The 22458-nt window shown below is 41.1% G+C and overlaps 1 protein-coding gene across 1 annotated transcript in view; it reads right to left on the bottom strand.

Moving 5' to 3' along the window:
* Window positions 1–11372: 11372 nt before the first annotated feature.
* PRDM6 (PR/SET domain 6) overlaps window positions 11373–22458 on the bottom strand; it is a 100900-nt gene continuing 89814 nt past the window's right edge. Inside the window, exons 7-8 of the mRNA XM_067730096.1 lie at window positions 19100–19276; window positions 11373–12415 (exon numbers count right to left, since the gene is read on the bottom strand). Coding sequence (XP_067586197.1) covers window positions 12301–12415; window positions 19100–19276 — 292 coding nt within the window. The 3' untranslated portion in view covers window positions 11373–12300. The remainder of the gene's footprint in view (window positions 12416–19099; window positions 19277–22458) is intronic.

Raw genomic sequence — 22458 nt, 5'->3', positions numbered from 1 at the left:
ACTGGAATACAAATGTCTAACTGCTAAGGGCTTTTTGATACTTGATTATTTTTATTATTTGTTGGAAAGAAATCAGTGATTTTGGACACTTTTTAAAACCATAAACAAATACTACAACAGAACTGGAAGAAATACTTTCCACAGCCATATACAACCACAGTGGATTAGGAAACCATTTGCCTTTAACTCTCAGGTTGAAATTTCAAATTTCTAGCTTTGAAACAGTGTATGTTCTTCAGGGTAGACTCTGACACACAGCTGAAAGTAATTTTCAGTGATAAACTTCTCCTTAATTCCTGGGCTTGTGGCTAACCTGAATGTTGATGACTCTGAATGAACCATCAAATACCTGCTGCCATTGCCAATGATATAATTGGGAATTAAGTGTTTCTAAATTAAAAGAAATAAAGAAAAAGAAAAACTGCCAAGCCATGGAAACAGACCTATGGCTCAAGCTGTCCTTCATGGAACCAGACCAGATTACCTTTCAGGAAGACAAACTGGGGAAAGATAACAGACGCGATCATTCTTACTGTTTACATGGAAAAAATTATGATTTATTTTTAAATGTTTTATTATTTAAAAACTTATGACAACTCTTTATACCTAAAATTGGTAGACTACATATATGCTCTTTGCCATTATATGTTCTGTAGACGATAAAAGTTTGAAAAACAAACAATGGTCAGCAAATTATAAAAAAGGGCTTGCCAACCCTGAGAATCAGCAGAATAGATTCTGTATAGATCCAGGCACTTGGAGTTAGATTCAAGAATACTTATCATTAGAGAATGTTGTCATTATGCATTGCAAAAGTGACATGGTAAGTCTCACTGACCAATGAGGAAAAGCGCAAATGAAATTACCTTAATGGAGAAAATTTCCCAAAAGTGAATTTGACTGCCACTCACTAGTTGCAAGATGTTGGGTTAAGAACTACAACGGTGCATTAGTTTCCTATAGCTTCTATAACAAATTACCACAAACTTGGAGGTTTAAAACAACAGAAGTTTGTTCTCTCGCAAATCTGGAGTCTCTAGCGGTCTGAAATCACGGTGTCAGCAGGGCCATGTTCCCTCCAACGGCTCTAGGGGAAAGTCGTTTCCTCTTTCCATTTCTGGTGGCTCCAGGCATTCCTTGACTTGTGGCTGTAGCACTCCAATCTCTGTCTCCATCTTCACATGGCCTTCTCCTCTGTATGTCTTCTCTTCTTTTGTCTCTTATAAAGATGCATCACTGGATTTAGGACCCACCTGGATAATCCAGGATCATCTCAAGATCCTTAGCTTAATTATATCTGCAATGACCGTTTCGCAAAATAAGACATATCCGCCCAGATATGCAAAATATTCTTGCATATCTGGGTGGATATGTCTACCCAGAAAGATATGTTCTGGGTAGACATATCTTTGTGTGTGTGTGGTGGGGGGGTACCATTCAACCTGCTACAAATAGGAAAGAGGATGGTGAAACTCAGAAGAGAATACAAATGGAAGCTTGAAAGTCTTGTTAAGGATGTTAAAGATAAAATGGATTGTTATCTCTTATAAAATGTGTATATGTGTTTGCATACTAGCCACCTGAAAGCAAGGAAAATGGACAGAAACGCCCTGTAAGATCACTCCCCATTTTATTATATGGTGAGTTTGGGACTAAAAGTTCCATTTTACCTGCTCTGATAGGTACTAAAGAATTGATTTTGGTTGTGACTGGGATTCTAAATAATTAGTATTTCCTCACAATTGTATGCATGTCATGCATAATTTCTGTACACTCAGATTTGCTTTCAATTTGGGGATCAGAAAGGGGAATAATCTGGGATAACAGGTGGGAAAAATCTCTGCCTGGCTGTGAGTTCCCCTTTTAATGAATAAGAAAATGACCTCTCTGACTTGTCGATCTGGCCTGGCTTCCTTTCTGGGTCTCTGTGGGCCTCATACTGCATCACAAACAGGGAGAGAAGTTCTTGGTCTCAGAAGCAGGCACCCAGGCCTCTTGTCACTCTTCCTATAAGAGGGAGCCAATCCACCTTGCTTGTTCTTCCTCATTACTTAGAATCTTCATGTAGAGAATGAAGAAATGCACATCTCTTGGTTAACTACTATATCTACTATTACCTATTATGTCCATTCAAACTTTTGAAGCTCTAACTGACAACTGAAGGGCGCCATTCGAAATGCAAGACCTTAGAGTCAGGGTTCCTTTTTTTTTTTTTTTTTAACATCTTTATTGGAGTACAATTGCTTTACAATGGTGTGTTAGTTTCTGCTGTATAACAAAGTGAATCAGCTATACGTATACATATATCCTCATATCCCCTCCCTCTTGCATCTCCCTCCCACCCTCCCTATCCTACCCCTCTAGGTGTTCGCAAAGCACCGAGCTGATCTCCCTGTGCTACGCGGCTGCTTCCCACTAGCTATCTATTTTACATTTGGTAGTGTATATATGTCAATGCTACTCTCTCACTTCGTCCAGCTTATCCTTCCCCCTCCCTGTGTCAAGTCCATTCTCTGTGTCTGTGTCTTTATTCCTGTCCTGCCTCTAGGTTCTTCAGAACCATGTTTTGTTTTTTCTTTCTTAGATTCCATATATATGTGTTAGCATACGGTATTTGTTTTTCTCTTTCTGACCTACTTCACTCTGTATGACAGGCTCTAGGTCCATCCACCTCGCTAGAAATAACTCAATTTCGTTTCTTTTTATGGCTGAGTAATATTCCATTGTATATATGTGCCACATCTTCTTTATCCATTCATCTGTCGATGGACACTTAGGTTGCTTCCATGTCCTGGCTATTGTAAATAGAGCTGCAATGAACATTGTGGTACATGACTCTTGAATCAGGGGTTCTTAAGTTGAGATCCAGGATCGCTCCCTGAAGTTCAATGTAAAGTTGGGTGTGTTTGTAAATTTTTCTGTAGAGCAGTCACATTCTCAAAGAAGTCCATCACCCCCAAAAGGTAAGAATATCCACAGGCTGACTCAATGCTATGAACCATCAGTTGGTTATTGACCTTTGGCAAGTTCTTTAGTTTCCATGTGCAAACTTATTATCCACATGGGGATGACAGCAATGATACAATTTCAATAAAACAAAAAAACTTTGATTCAAATATAATACAGATGTCCTAGGGAAGGGCACACTGGGTGGCCTTCAACATAGGTGGCAAATTCTTCCAAAAGAGCCCACATGGACAGTTCATTGTGGTAGCTATTTAGTAGGGGATACAAACACTTGTCTCTGTTCATTTCAACTCACATCTCAGAAGGCAACTCTGTGGACTTGCCTGAACTCTGCCTGCACGGAGAACTGACTATTCTCTCAAATCTGTCCCCACTGCTTCTTGTACAGTCTCCTACAACCTCTATATTTTACTTGATTACATGTCTTTCTCTCTCTTCCAAATTTCATCACCCACCATGTCCTAGTGATTTTGGTATTAAGAAAAATGGAATCTTAGCACATAAGTTTAAAAAAATATTTGTTAAGTGCATGTATGAATGAATGGATGAATGACAAACATGAGTTGTCTAAGGACTAGAAGTCTCATTAAACCTGCTTAGAAGTGTACCAACCAGGAGGCTGAAAACCACAAACACCCTTCTGGCTGGCCCTGCCTTCCCTCCACCAAGCATGGAGCCTGACCAGAGAAACAAGCTACACAGGAAAACAGTCTCATGTGTATCCCCAGAGCACCCTTTCCTTAAAGAATCTCCAGAATGAAACGCAGGTGCCTGGTGGCTGCTGAGTACTACTATTTTGAAAGTAGATCCTCACTTCTGATGTAATCTTTTACTTGAGAAATTTTTGCATGTTGTTCCTGGACAATGGGATATCCATTTGGTATGACAGAAGAAGCAACCTGAAAGCTCCTTGTTTCCAGGTTGGGGTTCGCTGCTGAGCTTGGCCACTCAGGAGAGTCAACAACCTTGTCAGGCAGCTGCCTGTTGGCAGGATCGTTTTCACATTTATTATACTGGAATCATCCTGGCGCTTATGGAAAGGACAAGCAACTGAAAAATGGAGTGTAGACTCCCAAACAGAAACAGTGCATCTTCCAGTTGCTTAGACTAAAATACCTTGGAGTCATCCTCGACTCCTCCCTTTATCTAACAGCCCGCATCCGACCCATTAGCAAATCCTGACAATCTTCAAACTATGCCCAGAAGTTAACCACTTCGGGCCACCTTGACCACTTCCACCCTAGCAGAAGACATTATCATCTCCATCTGTATTGAGATACCCTCCTAACCATCTCCCATCTTCAGCCCACATTCTCCTACAGTCTATTCTCAACAAATCAGCCAGAATGATCCTTTTCAATCAGCCCATGCCCCATCTCTGCCCCATCAGAGCCAGTTTTTCCCCACCTCACTCAGAGGAAACAGCCAAGTTCTCACAATGGCCACCCAGGCTCTAAATGGTCCACCCCACTTTACCTCTCCAACCTCACCTCCTACAATCTCTGCCTCTTTCCATCCACTCCAGCCTCAGTGTCCTTGCTAATCCTTGAAGCTCATATATTTCTTTCTCAGATACAAGTGGAATTTTATTTCCTAACAGAATAAGAGAAAAACAGCTGACTTTAGCTTTCTGACTGAGAGCCCCACGGCGTTGGACATTGAGAAGAGTCACAGATCCAGGTTACTCACAGAGCAAGTAAACTTCTTGAAGTTTTATGAAGGCCAGAGATCAAATATCAAATCCATCCAGCCACAAAATTGTGGCTGGGCCTCTGTGTATGAGTTTCGTTGAGAGGGGACCCAACTTGGTTTAGCAAATGGGCATGAGAGCACAGGAGTGAGGAAAAGAGCAATCTTGAATATATCTAATAAACCACAGGCATGAATTTTAACAACCTTTCTGCTAGCAAGTTCTACAAGCTTTCTCATTCCATTTTCTAGCTAATACTTTCCCCCAAAGAGTTTGTTGACTGCCTACTAGGTCCCTGAGCTGCATGCTAGAATTGAACAGTTTGCACTTGGGAAAAGGACCAATGTGGGACTAGAAAGAAACCAAGGGCAGATCAAGTCATCATAGGGATGTTTTATTAATCAAATATATTTACACTTCTTGGCCAATTATCTCTAAATGTGTGCCTGTTTTTCATTTAAACACAATCTAATCCTGGTAGATCCTATCATAAGAGTACAGCTGCATGCATCATCGCATTGGTTCTTTGTGGTTTTTTTTAAGATGTGAGTTTAATAAGTTAAAAAACATAAGCCAGTTGTTTACCATTCTAACTGCAGAATACTTGTTCTTGTCACATCAGTATCTTTACAGCAAGGGATCCTCACTACCCACGGTGAGCTTCTCCTCATCCTCTTGACTGACTTATTTAAACTTTCCAAACCTCAAAAATCAAGAACAGAAACTGAGCCCTAACTCTAGCCATTTTCTTTGCGGGGAAGTTGAAGAGAGACATATTTCTATTTCAATGGGGAACACTTACAGTAAATTTTAAATTAGCATATGAGGGAAATGTATACAGTGCCTTGATAGCATCTAAATATCACATTTCTATTAGCATATTACAAAGCTGGATGCCCTCCCCTTGATATAACAAAATAAATTAAGGGGACATCAGGTTTCCAAACTAATTTTGCTGATCTAAGCCAAAGTTTTCCTCGATATCTGAGTCACCAACTTGGCATTTGCATTCGTACCAGGGGAAACCTCTTTCACAGAGTACTTAGAACTTCCCAGGAGAGAAATTTTGCCTGTTTTTTGCTATTTTATTCTCTCCAAGTTGGGAGAAGCTTGAGTATGTGTACTAAATTGTTCAGAGAAAGTGAGTCTACCAGGGTTGATTTTTAGCGTTAGACAACGCTCGAATGGGGATCAACAGGGACAGTAAGCTGGTGGACACTTGGTCTAAAATGGCCGCTCTCCCCAACATGCGGTGATCACCTATCATCTGTGGTGACAGGAGCTTTTAAAAACATGAATGAGTCATGCTATATAAAAATATCTCCAAGTTGTTGAAGTCTATATCAAGATTGTTTTCAGTCAGGAGTGATGTGCCAAGCTTTGGGGAGAAAAGCAGCAACAGGGATGTTTTGCAAGGCAGGAAACAGGAAATACCAACTGGAGCCCACCGTGTTTGACTGACGAGGAAAACACGTTCATCGTTTTGACAACCATTGCGCCTGTTAGAATCCATATTTGGAAAAAAGTAACATAGATTGTAATTTCAGGACCATGGTAAAGAACTGCCCTGTAATTAAGTCAGTTCCTGAAGAAGTTTTGTAAACTTTCTTCTTGAATACCTCTCACAAATAGTCTCATCTAGATTGTTCCTAAGAACTTGAACTGGTTCCTTGAGTACCCCATGCACAGAACTACATTATCTGTGCCTTTGACAAATCAAACCTGTAATGACTCCAGTCTTTCTACCTCAGTGCTTTAAATCAACAGCCTAACCACAGAAGCTCATATTCTTAATGGACACAACTGCATAATTACTCCATTGATGCCTGAAAAGTAACTCACTTAGCATTCAGTCAGAACAAAGAAAGAAAACTAGATTTCACTTAGCCCCCGTTCAGGATGTGTTTTCACTTGTCAATAGCGTTCAAGCCTAGTTCTTTTTTGGCCAGTGTCCAACATAACCTGCCTTCCTGCCTGTTGCCATTTGTCCTAATGTGTATCACACACTTGAGAGGATTTTTTTTCTTTTACTGTGGAATTTTAGTTGCATGTTTAGAAAAATAAAACAATACCTGCCAGCAGTGGGATATTTGAAATTCTGCTGTCCAGAAGCACAGATTTAGAGATACAAAATCAGCAACTATAATAACGCATATTTTGAGAACATTTTAGTATTGTTTCCACAAATTCATTTGATCAATAAACTATACTTGTGTTTGTTTATTTTAAAAAGCTCATATGCTTAAAAAGAGTTTGAATAAAGAGATATTTTCCCTTTTAAAAAATTACTGTCGTGTGGTTTTGGAGGGTGAAAATGTAAAGCTGCTAAGATAAGATTAAGTATATAGGAGAAAAGGATAATGATAGTATCTATGTTACAAGGATTAAATTAGATAATCCATGTTGAGCAGTTAGAACAGTGCCTGACAGTGATTGCACAATATAAATTGCTATCATTATTATTATTCCCGACATCTGAGGGAATAAGCTCAGATTTTATTTTTCCATTAAAATATACTCAGCAGATTCTTTTGTAATCCTAAGTACAATGGTAGCATCTCAGTATACAGGGCAGACAATTCAATGGTTTTACGTCTTTGCCCTGTTTTATGGCATATTTTTGTTTTTTTTATCATTTTTCATATTGATTTGATGAAACATCTGACATACATTACTTAAAAGAATAAATCAAATAAATATTTTAAATGTTAAACACAACTGTGGATTACAGGCTAAACATCTGTGGTGAGGCTTCCATAGATAAAGCAATATTCTTTTCAGTTTGGCTCTCTTGGCCAGTTGTATGTGACAGGTGATTGTTGGGTTTGTAGAATTTAATCTTGAGAAGGCTTGAAATATGTGGCTTTTCCTGGGACTCTGTTGTTATTTTGTGGTAGTTCAGATAAGTGCTAGTGATGGGGAAAGCCTCAAACTCTTGGGTGGATAAGGACCTAAACATCTTGTCACTTCCAAACCTCTTCACCTTGAAAGGAACTTGACAAATGAGTGACATTTCTGAAACCTACTGTTATCACTTTAAGAAGCATCTCTCTTAGTATCTTTCAGGATTTGGTGTCAGGAATTGGTAAAGGCTAGGGGGAATAAAATTAAATTCACATCAAGGAAGGAAAATTGAAACCAACTTTTTTGAAAATGTGTTTATTTAGTTTATTTGTTGTTCCTGGCCTGGTTTCTGTAGACATATGTAGCCTTAATATGAGGATGATGGATTTGCTTCTCAACACAGGCTCCTGGGCCTGCTCGGAGGACCCATGACCCCATGCTGCTCTGGAAATGCCCTGCTTTGTGAGATGTGCCACGTTTCCCATTTTAAACGACTCAACAGCCACTTGCATTTGATTTTTAAAATCGGTGCAAAACAAATAACAGTAATGATGCTACTTCTACTATGAAAAGCAATGAAACATCAGTCTCTTAAATGCACAACTCAGAGCCAATTATTAGCAATTAGTTCTGCAATGATGTGCCAGGCACCTGGGGCCTTGGAGGCGGTGCCACTGAAGAGGAAGATCCTCCAGCTTTAGCGCATAAAGAGCTTGACAGTGAGGTTCAAAAACAAACCTAACCAAACAACTGCTACCTTTCAACCAGCAGTGAATATCCACCCTGATGGTGCTCTCTGAAACCTCTCAGAGCACCACAGCCCACACACTGGGGACGAGGGCTGCATTGCCAAGGCTTGACACTCACAAGGCCACTCAGACCCACACAGGGTCTGCAGAGCTCCTGCCCTGAGTAACTCCGGCCCTGTCCCTATTTGTTACCTTATCACTGGAATAGGGTCATAAAAATCTTAAGACCCAGACCCTAATCCTGGTATCTTGAGATTGTTGCTAAGAACCAACAGTGGGGCTGATCAGCCAAAGACGTCCAAGTTGTGTATCTTAATTTGTTTTGAAATTTGCTACCTTCTGGTCTCCAGCTGAGTTTACATCTCTCCGATTCTCCCAGTTGTAGCAACCTCTGTAACTTCACTGAGACAATGGTCTAAAGGCCTAAAAGGCCCATGCTATTAGCCAGACGCTTAGGAGGAGAATATTATTTTCTCGCCAATTAAGTAAAACTCCTTACGGTGAACACCTAAAATGGGGTCTTTATACAAAATAAGAGTTCAATAAATACTTGATGAATAAATGAAACAATGAACCAATCAACTGACAAAAAAAATTTGATGAATTGGTAAATGTTAGTAAATCTTTGTTTATCTCGACTAGAATGAACTTTTCCCAAAGTACGATCCATTTTTGTAAGCCCTGTGGACACTAGTGTACCATAAACCTCTATTATACACAGTTTTCCCCCATAAGGCTATACTTGAATGGACGTTCAATAAATATTTACTAATTGAATCAAATTATATAAATTACACAAGATTGAGTTTCATAGTTTTAACTATCCACACAACTCTATAAAAGCATATCTCTTCCCCAAAAAAGTCATTTTTAAAGACAAAGACAACCAAAACGCAAAGCTTATCTTAAAATAATTTACGCACATTTCCTGGGGAAAATATTCAGCTTTACCTAAAGTTACTGAGATTTTTCTAGAGATGTGATGTCTGCACACCCACCTGGAATCACCCCCATTAGCTTAGGCTCTTAGCTAGACAAACTGGCATGTGTTAGGATGGCATGTCTTATTGTGGGGAAAAAAAAAAAAAAATTCAGTCCTCATTGATAGAAAGGGGCAAAAAACGATTGCTCCAAAAGCCAAACATGGATTCAGCTCTTACAGTCTCCCTTTCTCATCTTAGATATCCTCCCCTCTCCTCAATGACTCAGAGTTTTTCTTTTTTTCTTTTTATACCATGATTAATTAGGAAGTTGCTAATAAAGAAAACTGACAGATCTTGATGACTGCTGTGTTTAACCACCCATTTGCAGTGTCCCTAGGAAATATCTGTCAATTTTAAATAGAAAAGGCTAAAGCAATTGTTGGGAGGTTTTAAGGAGAACTGCCCCCCACCCCCAGCTTCAATTAAGAGCATTTGGGACCCAAGCAATGGCGGTACCCGCTTCAGGGCTCCAAGTCAATTGGCAGGTATAGGCCTATCTTACCCGTAGACTGATGGCCAAGGCCAGTCTGCTAGAAGTCAGCAATGGCTCAGCAATGTGAACATTTTGAATGTCCCCAATTTTCTATTTATTCAGTAGCAAATATTTTCAGACCAAATTTGGTAGAAAAGACATGCTAAAAGTTGCCCTTACTAATAAAGGAGAAAAGGAGACTTAAATGAGCAGAAGGCTAGAAGAATCTTTCAGTATAGAGGTTACCGCCATATTAAGTGGGACTTTGGGATCAGCTGGCAAAGCCACTAAAGTGGTAGAGACCACTGTTATGGAGACTCTGCCCAGGCGGGGTGTCAAGGTTGGAGTGAAGGCTTCTCATACTCGCGTGGGAGCTCATGAGCACAGGGTGGGATGCACTGTGTAAAACTGTGAAATGAGGCAAAAGGCAGAACTGGGTTTTCTCACTGAAAACAGTATTAGAAACATACAGATGAGTCCCTTATCATTTTGAAAAAGTACAACCAAATGTTTCAACTTGAATAAATGGAGCAGTTTGCTCATCTGTATAGCCAGTCTTGTCACTTTCTTGCAGATTTTGGGTTAATATGGCTACATATTCTCTCCACCCTTCCCAATGGCTCACACTTTTGTCAAACGTCTCTATCACTTAGGGCAAGAAACTATAAAAGCACAACACATTCCAATCTACCGAAGAAAATATTTTCCATCAGAAACAGTTACACAGCAGCACAGATTGCTTACTACTTCCATGACAAGGAGACAGCAAGAAATGGAGGAAAATCGGAACGACTTCAGATTGGGCAACGGAGGTCAGAATTAGCCAAATTCCTCTGTGAGACATTATTTTGAGACATATATCAATAAGTTACAAACACAATTAGTGAGGCCCCGTTTCACTCCATTTTAAATGTGGCAGATGGGTGCTAAGGGATGAGGGAGTGAAATGGAAAGAAGAGGAAGATTTCTGAGGACAAAATACATGATGGTAGATTAAACCAAACCACAGCTATCCTTGCCTTTCAGTGGCCAGTTCTGTTATGTGTCTCACATTTTTGCTAAGAGAAGACAACGGCAAGGCTAAAAAGACAAGGAGTTCCTTAACGGGCTGTGTCCTGCTATCAGGTGACCAAGAGATCTACAAACAAGAGATGGCTGCTGGTAAGTACTCTAAACTGTTCAGATTTACACCGGCCATCAAGGTAGACTCGGTCTTCGTGATGCTGCTGGGAGTTAATGGCTAATATGCAAGAGCCGTCAGTTCTTCCTGATGTGGGATTATTGTGTGGAATGCGACACAATTTGATTGAGCACCATTGCTAAATTGCCCAAAGGGTAGCTGAAGTGACACCCATTTTCCTGGCACTCAATCAAAGATCAGTGAAACTGTGTACATACTCCTTTCTCTTTCAGTGGATCAGTGTTGAAAGAAGAATATTATCAAGGGCCGGAGGGGATGAGAAGGGAACTCCTCTTGAAAAAATTAGCTGTTCAGGGCGGTCTTTTCTAACCAGAACCCTGTCCGTGGCTCCTCCTCTCAAGGTTTCCTTGTCTAGGCTATTTTCACTTATTTTTTGCAGAAATGCCCCACACTCAGGAGGGCCTCCCAGGCTTCCCCTGGAGGTACGAGGAAGGAAGATGAAAGTGCCTAGAATGGTCTTGACAGTGGGGCTTGGCACTGTTTTTGCTCACATATTCAATACTTTCATAGACACAACAAAAAATTACTGGAAGCCTAATACCTTATATTCAGCCTCATACTGAAGAACTTTATTTTCGTGTTTTTTTTTAAGCTAAAATGTTATTGAAAACAAAATTTTCTCACTAGCTGCTTCAGAACAATATACTGTATTATGAAGCTCCGTACATTTTAAATGTTTTTGAAATCTTGACAGGACACTGTTAAGTCCCCATTTCTTTTTCCCCTTGAATTTTGAATTTTAAACCATCTTCTTCCACTTCCAGGTTCTTCTGCATCAAGACCAGGCTGCTGGATGGAAGGAGCCGTGAGAAAAGTGCACGAGAAATAATAAGTGTGGAAAACACAGAAATGGAGCACCCGTGGGGCTGAAGATGGCCTGGACTCAGCGAAGGCTCTGGCTCCCGAATCTGTGGTCCCTGCTGGGCAGCCTGAGGCAGGCCAGGCCAAACTGAAACAGCAGGAAGAGGGCTGTACAATGGGTCCCCTTGAATCATGCTACTAAAAAAGGTGCAACGAGAAACGAGTCCCTGTGCATTCTTAGTCACAACTGTGGGCAGAAGAACCCATCCGATTCCTCCCTTTGGTATTAAATAACAGTTTAAAAAAGCTTTTTAGAAACAAAGCAAATACACGGTGGGACTGGAAATGTGAGCCATCCCAGGTTAGTCGTCCACTGAAATGAGTCTCATCCCTAGTCGTAAATAAATAATCTCTCTCCTGGTCTGACTTCCACGCCAGGATCAATATCTCTTAACATCTTACTTATTTTATTACTGCTTTTGGTTTTCCGGGACTGATTGAAAGTTGCTCAGAGGAAATCTTTGGTTTTGCTTAAGTGTCCGTGACATTTAATCATGACTTTCCTTGAAGTTTAATTCCAACCAGTCAATCAGTTAATCCACTTCGATTGATTCTGGGCTCTCGGTTATTGGCTTGCACTCATTGGGCATCCGCTGGTGTCGGCTCAGCTGGGTGGCCTGCGTGAAGCTCCTCTCACACCTCTCGCACCTGGTGGAGGCAAGAGAGAAAATTGAGACCAGGGAGCAGGGCCTGCAGGTTGATGGACTTCCTCTCATCCTGCCTAATCAGAACAGACACTCCAAAGTGGCTTCAGATTTTACTGGCTCAAGAGGTTTAATTGGTGGCTCCTTCCAAGGCCTGGATGCCTGTGATGGGACAAAGCCCGGCTGATGCAGAACAGAGGGATATGTCAATAGGCAGAGGGAAGGTGATTTCTCCAGAGAGCCCTGTCCTGCTGCAGCTCTGATCACTGTCAGTTCAAATAGATAAAGAACAAAAAGAGATTTTTAGGAGTGAGCCATCAAAGCAGCAGCTTGTCTGCAGTTTTCTGCTCCGTAACCCCAAAGAGAAATTGATGACAAATAGAATTTCACTTGCTGCTAATTTAAAATCGGGACTTCTACTCCCCTCAGCACAGCAGCCAGAGAGCCATCATCTTTGAATTCGGAAACTGGAAGAAGCAGCGCATTAGTTTTCAGCGACTGTGGCGGGTGGGTGTGGGTGACCGCTTTGGGGCAAAAGCTAGAGTATCACAGCTCCACCGAAGTTAGGGTTAAAAAATGTTTGCATTGGGATAGGGGACTCAGAAAAACCCGAAATCAGCCAATGTTTGTGTGCTTCGAATTCACCTCTACAAGGCACAGCAGGAAGAATGTACACGTGGGCCGTAATTAAGGGTTGGTGTGTCTGATAAGGAGAACGCTGGCATCGCACTTCAGGAATATCTCCTCCTCTCCTTAACTTAAAAAAAATGCTAACCTAGAGACCCTGGGCCTAAGCCATCTTCCCTGCAACACACACCGACTAGCTTGATGGCTACACAACCTTCAAAACACACACACACACACACACACACGCACACTGCTGCAGCAAGCTGGGCACGGACAGTGGCTTCCCTGTCACTATTCCACTTGTCTGGGCTGCCTGGAGCACTGGCCGAGCACCCATTGGGGCACAGCAGCCCCCTCAGCACTCCCCCTAATGTCCTCTCCTGAAACCTTAAAAGGAAAAGATACTCAGGAGAGCTGCAGACAGTTGTTCTTCTTCTAAATAATGCAACCTTCGGTCTCAGGTCCCTGCACTAGTAGGGCTGTGGTAAAGCCATCAGAAGAAAATCCACACACGCCCAATCACTTGCCACGTGCCCCGCTACCCGGTAGGCAGCCCTGTCTTTTTCCTTTTGAGTAAATTATACAAAGTGCCTTGCCAGGGAAATAATTACCTATAAAAATAAAATACATCTATCCCTACTAGGGAGTCTTGCATATGTTTTATTGTTGGGAGGCTGGAGCTTGACTATCACGCTTGGATTTTTCAGGGCTCCTTCACCAGCTGAATGTGTCAGCATGAGGAAGTTGTGTTTCTTCAATTGTCTTTCGGGGGATATTTTTAGCAGCCTGTTCCACTGTTAAAAACTGCACTGTGATCTTGACAAATGTATAATGTCAGCTTTAATGTATCAGACCTATCAGCTCAATGAAAATAACTCAGAAGTATTGATCAGCTAATGATTTTTGGTGTATTCATTAACATCCATGGGCAGCTCATCCCTTCTCCAGAGCTCCTGAAGTGCTGATGACATGCTAGTGAATTGCTGATTGTTTATTAGAAAACTGATTAGTTACTAAATTAGTGTGTCAAAATATACTACCTTTCACTGCTTGACAAACTTTCAAATTATTATATTCCTTTTTTAAAATTGTGAAGCTCTAGAATCAATTTCAAGGAGAGAATAGTTTCAAAGTTATAAGTTATGACTAGTTACCTAGGTCATGTTTTTGCACCTTTGATCTTGTGTATCAGAATATAAAGAATTCAGAAGTGGGAGGTGTAGTGCTTCACATAAGGCAAATGTGTATGTCTATATGTAATATTAAACACCCAGACTGGGCAGAGACAGTAAGAGGGGAGTTAACATTTTTCTCCTGTGTTTGCCTAACTGCCTCACAGATATTTACACTCATGGAACCATCTGTTGTCATAGTCCCATCTGTTGTCATAGTCAGGAAATTTACTAAGTCTATAGGGCTCTCCTGAGATCATCACTGAAAAATCATCTCTAGGGCCATCTGCTCACCAAGTGTGAGTAAAAACACATGCAGATGTGTAGAAAATTACCTTAACTTAGATCCTTTTCCTAGGAATTTCCCCTTCTTGAGGAAAGTGGGCTACTAGAAATAATACCTACGTGTGTTGGTAATGATAAGAATGTAATTTGTATAATTAAGGATATAAAGAGAACTTGACGTAAAAATATTTTTAAATAAGGGGAGAGCCTCAGTTTTATGTTCATCATCTTTAATTTCAGAACAAAAATCCCTTCACAAATTATTTTCATGGCTTAATGGAACACATCAGAAGGACAGACTCAATGCAAATGCTTAGGTTCTGGCGGGTCAGAGTTGGATTTCAGCTGGGTTGGCACGGAATTAACCCTGAACTACAATCCCAGCCAAGTGACTGGTCATGGGCACCTCCAGGCCTGGATTTCATGCGGTTTAGCAGAATAAGAAAGAAAGAAAGATGCGGGTAATGATCCAGGAGACTAAAACTGCTCTGGCACACAGGGTCTTCCTCTCAGTGCTGACGTCACAGCCTTTAAGGAAACATTGCAGGAACAGTGAAGTGGAAAGCCATCCAAATATTTCAGCAAAGAGAAATTCCCCAACTTTCTGCCAGTGTGGGCATCTTAATGAGACTTGAGTTCCTTTTAGATTTGAGATCATCCTTTACTTAATGTGATAGTCGACTGGCTTATAGGTACAGAGGGAGCTTAACAATCGTCATCTGAAACTGACAGATGTGCAAAACGATGTCAAGTTCTGTTCACAGAAAACCTACAGGAAGCTTTCTTTCTGGTCCTCTATGGTCTGTCACCAAATATTTCCTGAATGAAACCAAATTGCTTCGTACGTATGATGTGCTTAATGCATTTCACTGATGTGTTTTTTTGGTTTGCTTTGATTTTGCCTAGATCTTGCTAAAATATCAGATGTTCTTTGGAATATCCTTTGATTATTTTTTATACTGAGCCAAACTGTCTTCACTTAAGGCACAAACTTAGTGGTATTTCCCCTGCTTCTAATGAAGACGAAGAAAAGAAACTCTCCTATGGAAAGTCCTGGTCTTCCCAGGCGCAAAGGCCAGGCATCAAGCAGCTCACATGGATCCTGGGCAGAGCAGCCTCTCTGAGATGTTGAGAGATTATGTTTAGTAACAGAGAAGGAGAAGGGGTTCTCACTGTAAAGAGTAAGTTTGAAACTGACAACTTCCTTCCTTCCCTCCTTCCTTCTTTCCTCTTTTCAATAAAGTGCTTGGCAATTGCTGTGAGATGAAATGATGTCTTGATTTTGTTCCTTGTTCTCCACGACTTCCAGCCTCACAGTACAAACGGAAAGTACAAACTTCAATATGATCCTTTGATATGTGCTTTTCCTATGATCTCCTTCACCTTATAAATTCTGCATCCACAGCCTAGGTTAGCTGCTGACAAGCCCATGATCTACCTAGAGCATGGGGGATGGAGTCTTTCAGTGGCATTTCAGCCAATCAGATTGTGAGACAAAGCCTGGAGTGAAACTCTCATCTCTTACTGCCAAATCTTCTCCAGGCTTCTTGTATGGCAATAATCTTGATCTGCCCTGAAAAATCACTTTTCAGCAGAAGATTTTAGAAGCTAGAAAAGGCTTTCCCCTGTTGTGGCCTGGCCCCTAACAATCTTGCAAAGGCCTCCCAGGCCCTGGGTGGGTAGGACAATTTGGGGACTGAGCCATTTGGGGCATGGGTTGTGTATCTTTACAAGATTCTTTTCTTTCTTTGCAACATTGTTTCAGCCAATACCCATTAGTTGAAGTAGTAAAATTAACCATTGTGGCAAAATCCATTTTATTGACTAATCTGCAATAAACTTTTTTTGAATGTTTGTTTTATAGGCTTGTAAAAGGATATCCTCATAATATTTACAAATGTCCATGGGATGGATATCCATGAGCTATGGTTGGAAGATTCCCAAAATTCCCTTGGGGTAGTTCAATCCTGAATGATCTGGTTGTATACACTGAAGGATTTAGCTTTCCATTTCCTAGAAGACGTTTAAATCTTGCACTTATAAAATACACGTACACTCAGTTCTCCCCTGGCAATATGTTTAACATTTGATAAATTTAAAAAAACAAACTCTACAGCACATGGCTATCCTAATATGAGAAGAAGCAGGAGGAACTAAAACAGGCACAGTGAATCTAATCCAACCAAGTCTGGTGTTTCCTTTTTTGTTTTTCCAGATGAAATCAGGTTATGGTCCCCAAAAATACTTTGAGAAAGGAAAAACGTACAAGTACTAAAGCCCTTCAAATATTAATCTGATGAATTAAAATTAAGTTAAAATGGCACCTCTATTGGAAACAGGACAAAAACAGGATGTTAAGAAAAAAAACTGACTGGAGTCAACGAGGTTATACTTAAGTAACACCTGAACATTAATAGAAATCTATTTCCCACCCTGACCCTGAAACCTCTTCAATTAATTACTAAAATCTATTTACACAGCAACAAGATAAAAATCAATCTGATTCCTGGCACTGTATCCATCTGGCTACCCTCTCTAATGTAAGGGGCCAGGAGGATTGTCAGTCCTCCTGCGTCTCTGCTTTTGAAGAGCTCTCTTGCTCAAAGGCACAGGGAATGTGCCACTGTCATCTTCTACATCTAGAACAGTGGTGAAACCAGAATCTGTGAACCCCCGAGGGCCTAGGGGAAATGACAAAGCCCACTGTGCAGACACAGACACCTGCCATAGGGAACTCGAGGACTGTGCTAACCTACCCGGCCCTTAAGGGTAGATTTAAAAAAAGGGCCCCCTGGGGCTATGGCAGCCCCAGAGGGCACAGCTTGGCTGGCGTAGTGCAGGTTGGATGTTTAGACCCCATCCAGTGCCCTCAGCCAGATGCCTTTATGCAGTAAATAAGCCCCACCTGTGTACACAGACAAAAATTAAAACTTTTCACAATTAATATCATAAATTAAACCTCAATGGAAAACAGTTAAGAATAACGAATAAAGGTAACTAATTCATGGGGAGGTGGGTAAAGATGACAGCCTTTTATGAGCCTCTCCCTCTCCTGGCAGACACCAAGGCAGGCAGGACCCAGACCAGCAGGACTCTGCCACCCCAAGCTGAGCCCCATCTCAGGCCGAGCACCATGGCAACTGCATGCTACGCCAGCAGGTCCAGAGGGAAAAGCATGGGTAATGAGACTCTGGGAAGACTCCTTGGCTGAGACCAAGAAAGGGGATTCACCTCCTACTGCCTGAATCATTTCCTTTCTTGCTTGATCTTGTCCTACAGAAGGTAAATAGGCTGTTCATCCACGCCCTTTTCATGTTCCTCCTTCATCAAGGAAAGTCATTATGGCAAATGAGGAAAGAGAGATATAAGAGAGTTGAACAAAAAAGAGTCTATCACACAGACAGTAAAATCTGCTCTGAGATGACCAACCACTCACCCAAGCTGGCTCACCCTCCCAAGCCTTTCCATGTCCCACATGGGCTATCAGAAAGCCTCCTTTCCTTTGTATGTCTGGAAAACTCCTACTCATCATTCAAAACACATCTTAAACATCATCTTCTCCAGATAGCACTGATTACTCCACTTTCGTGCTACCCTGAAACACTGTATATACATGCCTTATTGTTTTTCACTTTTGCACCCTTCCCCTAGGTGGTAATACTTGCTTATTAATTGGGCTTCCCCATAAACTATGAGGTCTTCAAACACTAGGGAGCTGAGTTTCATTCACCTTTATATCTCTTGTGCCTAGCAGGGTGCCTAGTACAAAAGAAGGTGTTCAATAAATATTTGCTGAATGAATGAACACATATATACATGAATGAATGAATGAGTGAGCGAGTGAATGAAGAGACCATCTTGCAGGATTCAGATGTCCACCGTTTTCATGACTGTGCTATATCCAGAAACATAGTCTCTCGCTCAGGTGCCCTTACCTTGCCAAAGCCCTTGGAATTCCGTTCTCTTTCCACATTCCCTGAATCCTCAAGGACTCAGATATGCCCTATGTTTGGTTTGGTTTTTCTTTTTTGCATTAACATGATAAGTCTGAGATCCAAAGGGCACGCTGAAAAGCTACCAATTGGCTGCTATAATAGATTCAAACCCCCTTAACAAATATAAAAGAGGAGGAAATCGTTCATCAGAATCCTAAAGGGTTCAGATTTCCCAAGAGACAATTCATTCAGCTGTCCTCGATTGTGGCCACCTCGATGATGGTCAGGGGACTTGCTTGCTGATGGCCAGAGATGGTATTCTGCATGCCTCCTAGCTCAAATTCTAGAAGCACAGACCCTCAGAAACCAGAAAGAATCTTAAAGTTACTTACTCCTACTTCCTGATTTTACTGGTGAGAAAACAGACCACGAAGAACGTCTCACGTCCAAGGTTGCACAGCTCAACCCAGGATCAGTGTATAAATTTCCTGACTTCATTTCCCCAGTATCGACCACTAAACAAGCGGGGCCTTTTGCAGCCTGGACGCTGACTTTCTAAAACAGCGTCCTCCACTAGTTGGCTGAGCCAGGCAGTGCTGGGCCACCTTGTCTGCCGGCTCTCAGGAAAGGCTCAGAGAAAGAAGGGATACGGTGCGAGCCGCTACTTACTTGAAGGGCTTTTCTCCAGTGTGGGTTCGGATGTGGTTGTTGAGCGTGGTGGCCCCAGCAAAGGCACGACCACAGTAGCCACATTTGAAAGGCCGGTCACTGGAGTGAGTGACCACGTGGTTCCTCAGTTCTGAAGGCTGGGAAAAGGACTGGGAGCAGTGGCCGCACTGGTATGGTCTGAAACAAATGAAGACACTGCCTGGTTATTACGTTCTATGTCAGTCAGCAGACGTTAGCATCACGAGGCAAGGGCCAAAACGTTCTGGGGACGTTCTCTCAGTTTCTGTAACAAAGCATAGCACTGGGGCTGCTAGGTTCTCATGGCTATACTTGTTGCCACACGAACAAAATTAACAGAGCTGATGAGAGCCGTTCATTCCCCAAAGAATATTCCTTTCCGGTATTAGCCATACCATTTCAAGAACTCCTATTTCTTGTTTTGAGCCCCACCCCCAGGCAAATATTGGAGCGTTGAGAGTACAGACTTGATGAAGCACAACAGTACAAGAGAAGATATGTAATTGTCTCTCGTAATTCTGGGGCACTTTAACTTTTCAAAGTGCTTTAACATCAATGATCTAGTTTAATCTTTACAATAATCCTCTCAGGGAAAGCGGATGTTATGATCTCTGTCAGTTCAGAAAAGTGAGGATAAACTGTCTTCAAAGGAAATAAGCTCTTGATGCCAAGGTCACTCTAGGGTGACTCTGGACCTTATTCTAAGTCCCAGGTAAAGATGCAGGCAAGTCAGCAAGCTGCATGTGTGTTTTAATAGATACTAGACTGTCCTGGGGTCTGTCTATAGCACATCCCCAACTTGGGGTTGTGTGATAGTGCACAGGCCAACACAGGCGTGCACCCAGATTTGTTTCTTTGTAAAAGAAATCCTGACTTCTACTTACTCTCTCCCCGCCCCGACCTAAACTCATATTTATCCACTGGGTCTTTTTTTCGTGAACTTCGGCTCCCCAGTTTAATCTGGTAGCAAGCAATGATTTATAGCAGCACAGAAATGACAGGATGTCACTATGCTTGCAGGAGGACTGGGATGCAAAAGCAAATGGAAGGAAGTTGTGACAAATACCTGATAATTAGCAAGATTATCAGAGCGCATTCTTTTCAGCTCATGAGAAAGAAATCAATTTTTGGTTTTCATAAAATAAATTAAAATTCTGTCTTCTCTACAGAAGTTCTTCTGCTTACTTAAGCAGAATCTGGTGAGTGATATAAAACCTGGGGAGTTTTCCCTATTCGAGGCTATTTCATATCATTCCTTGACAGGGCTCTAATTTGTTTATCAAAATTTTTCTTGAGAAAATTAATAATCTGTCATGAGCGATATTACCAGAGCTCAGGAAGCCTTGGTTTGTGGCTCAGAAATTTCTGGCTGCGTTTAGAAAGCCAATGGCAAAAGCAGACTTAATTGCTCTACCTTTAACAAATGCATAAGCTCCAATGACCAGAAACCAAAATGAAGGGCTAGGAAACAATGGTGACCGAGCATGTACAACAATTCAATTACATGCAAAATAAAGTGTACCCTCTCATTTGTCAAGTGAAGTGCTTAATTGTGGCTACTTGCCTCACTGAACACAAATACGATTATTTTACCAGGCTTCAGCGCACTGAGCACTGATTGTAGAATTTTTTAGCTTGATTAATAGTCTGGGATTGGTCAATAACTCAATACTATACAATTTTAATTACTTACATTTAGAAATCTATCTAACTGCTCTCAAACAAGTTTCAAAGAAATATATATAAGAGTCCTTGGTAAGGAGTTTATCAAACTTGACAAATTGCACATGCATTTTATTACAATCATGAAATAAAGCTTTGAAGCCATTAAAATCATATGTAGATGAAAATATCCTTTTGTCAAAATTATTCTTTGTAGTAACCATTAACCTTAAAGGAGTCCTCAAGAAATCATTCTCTCAGGGGTGAATTTTTTAAATGTATTGAAGATTATAAACAAAATAATATATGAATATATGCTATATCCACTGACAATTGACTTTTCTAATAGTGAAGGACCATTAACATTTATTAGCCTCTGGTTATCTATTTTTAATAGCTATCACAATAAACAATTAGCCACTAAATAAAACCAATTAATCTTTTTTTTCTGACTCTGCTGTCAAAAGTTGGGGTGATTTATTTCCTATAGTCAGAAGTCATTCCATCCTTTTTATGCTAATAGTCAAGGTGGCAAAGATTTACACACAGAAGAGATGACCACAGAGAGGCTTATGCTGAATTCTTATATCAAGGTAACACCAATGAAAGGCAAATCAGATTATAAAACATCACCTTGGCCAGTACCAGCCTGAGCGGTATTTGCTAGGTATCCCGTGACAGCTTTTAAAACTTTGCAGAATTCAGCTGACTGAATGGAACAACCTCGAATGGGCGAGATGGGAGAGGTGAGTCCTGCTTTAGCCTCTGGCCCCAATTAGCTGTGGGACTTGACAAGTCGCCCAACATCCCTGACTCTCCATCTCCTCATCTCTCTGGTAAGCAGGATGGACTGAACTAGATGCCCTCTCACATCCCATCATGTTCTGCTCCTGCTTTCAGATAATCAACAAGCACGTGCCACCTAAGGATCTGTCCAAGACATGGCCTCACAGTAGACAGCATCGACGATGTGACCTCCATCCTCCATCGTGTGTACCAGCCAGTGCCCTGCAGGGAGAGCTTTCCACGGTTTTGTGTGTCTAGTCATGCTAACTAGAATACAGACCATTTAAACTTACTTGGTAAACAGTTGAGAATTCAGAGCAAGAAGAAAATCTAGTAGCAAAATACAAGACCCAACTTTAGTTGATCTCAAAAAACAAAGTGATATCCCTTTAATACTGGTACCTTAAAGAGTAAGATTTTAGAGCATATGGTCATATTCACCATCACAGAAACTGATTTCATGTAGAATTCAGAACTAAAATGTGTACTCTATTTGCCACTGTGTTAACAGATTCTCTCTCTCAGCCTAGAAATATATGGAAAGTTAGGCCTCAGAAAATACAGACAAGATACTTCTTTCCCTAGATTTTCAATATTTCCTAAAAATGAATAAAAGGAAATGCTCAAAAAGTAATTTTAACATTAATTGTATCCTAGAGTTCATCTAAGGGCATAGGAATACATTCAAGACAGAATGAAATCTTCAAACCCAAGAGCAGGGCTTACTTAGAAAACATCATCATCACCATAGAATCTCAGACATCACAACTTCTTTTGGGACAACTGACCACAGGATTTAAGACTCTGTATGGATGTTTTTAGTAGCACACCCTGACTCCTCACCTCTCAGGTTACAGCTAAAGGGCTTTGGGGGCACAGAATCAGTTGCCATT

Source organism: Pseudorca crassidens, chromosome 3 (genome assembly GCF_039906515.1).
Source record: "Pseudorca crassidens isolate mPseCra1 chromosome 3, mPseCra1.hap1, whole genome shotgun sequence".
In the NCBI taxonomy this organism is placed as follows: domain Eukaryota; kingdom Metazoa; phylum Chordata; class Mammalia; order Artiodactyla; family Delphinidae; genus Pseudorca; species Pseudorca crassidens.
Note: the sequence above shows the minus strand (reverse complement) of the source record. Positions and strands in the feature narration are given on the sequence as shown.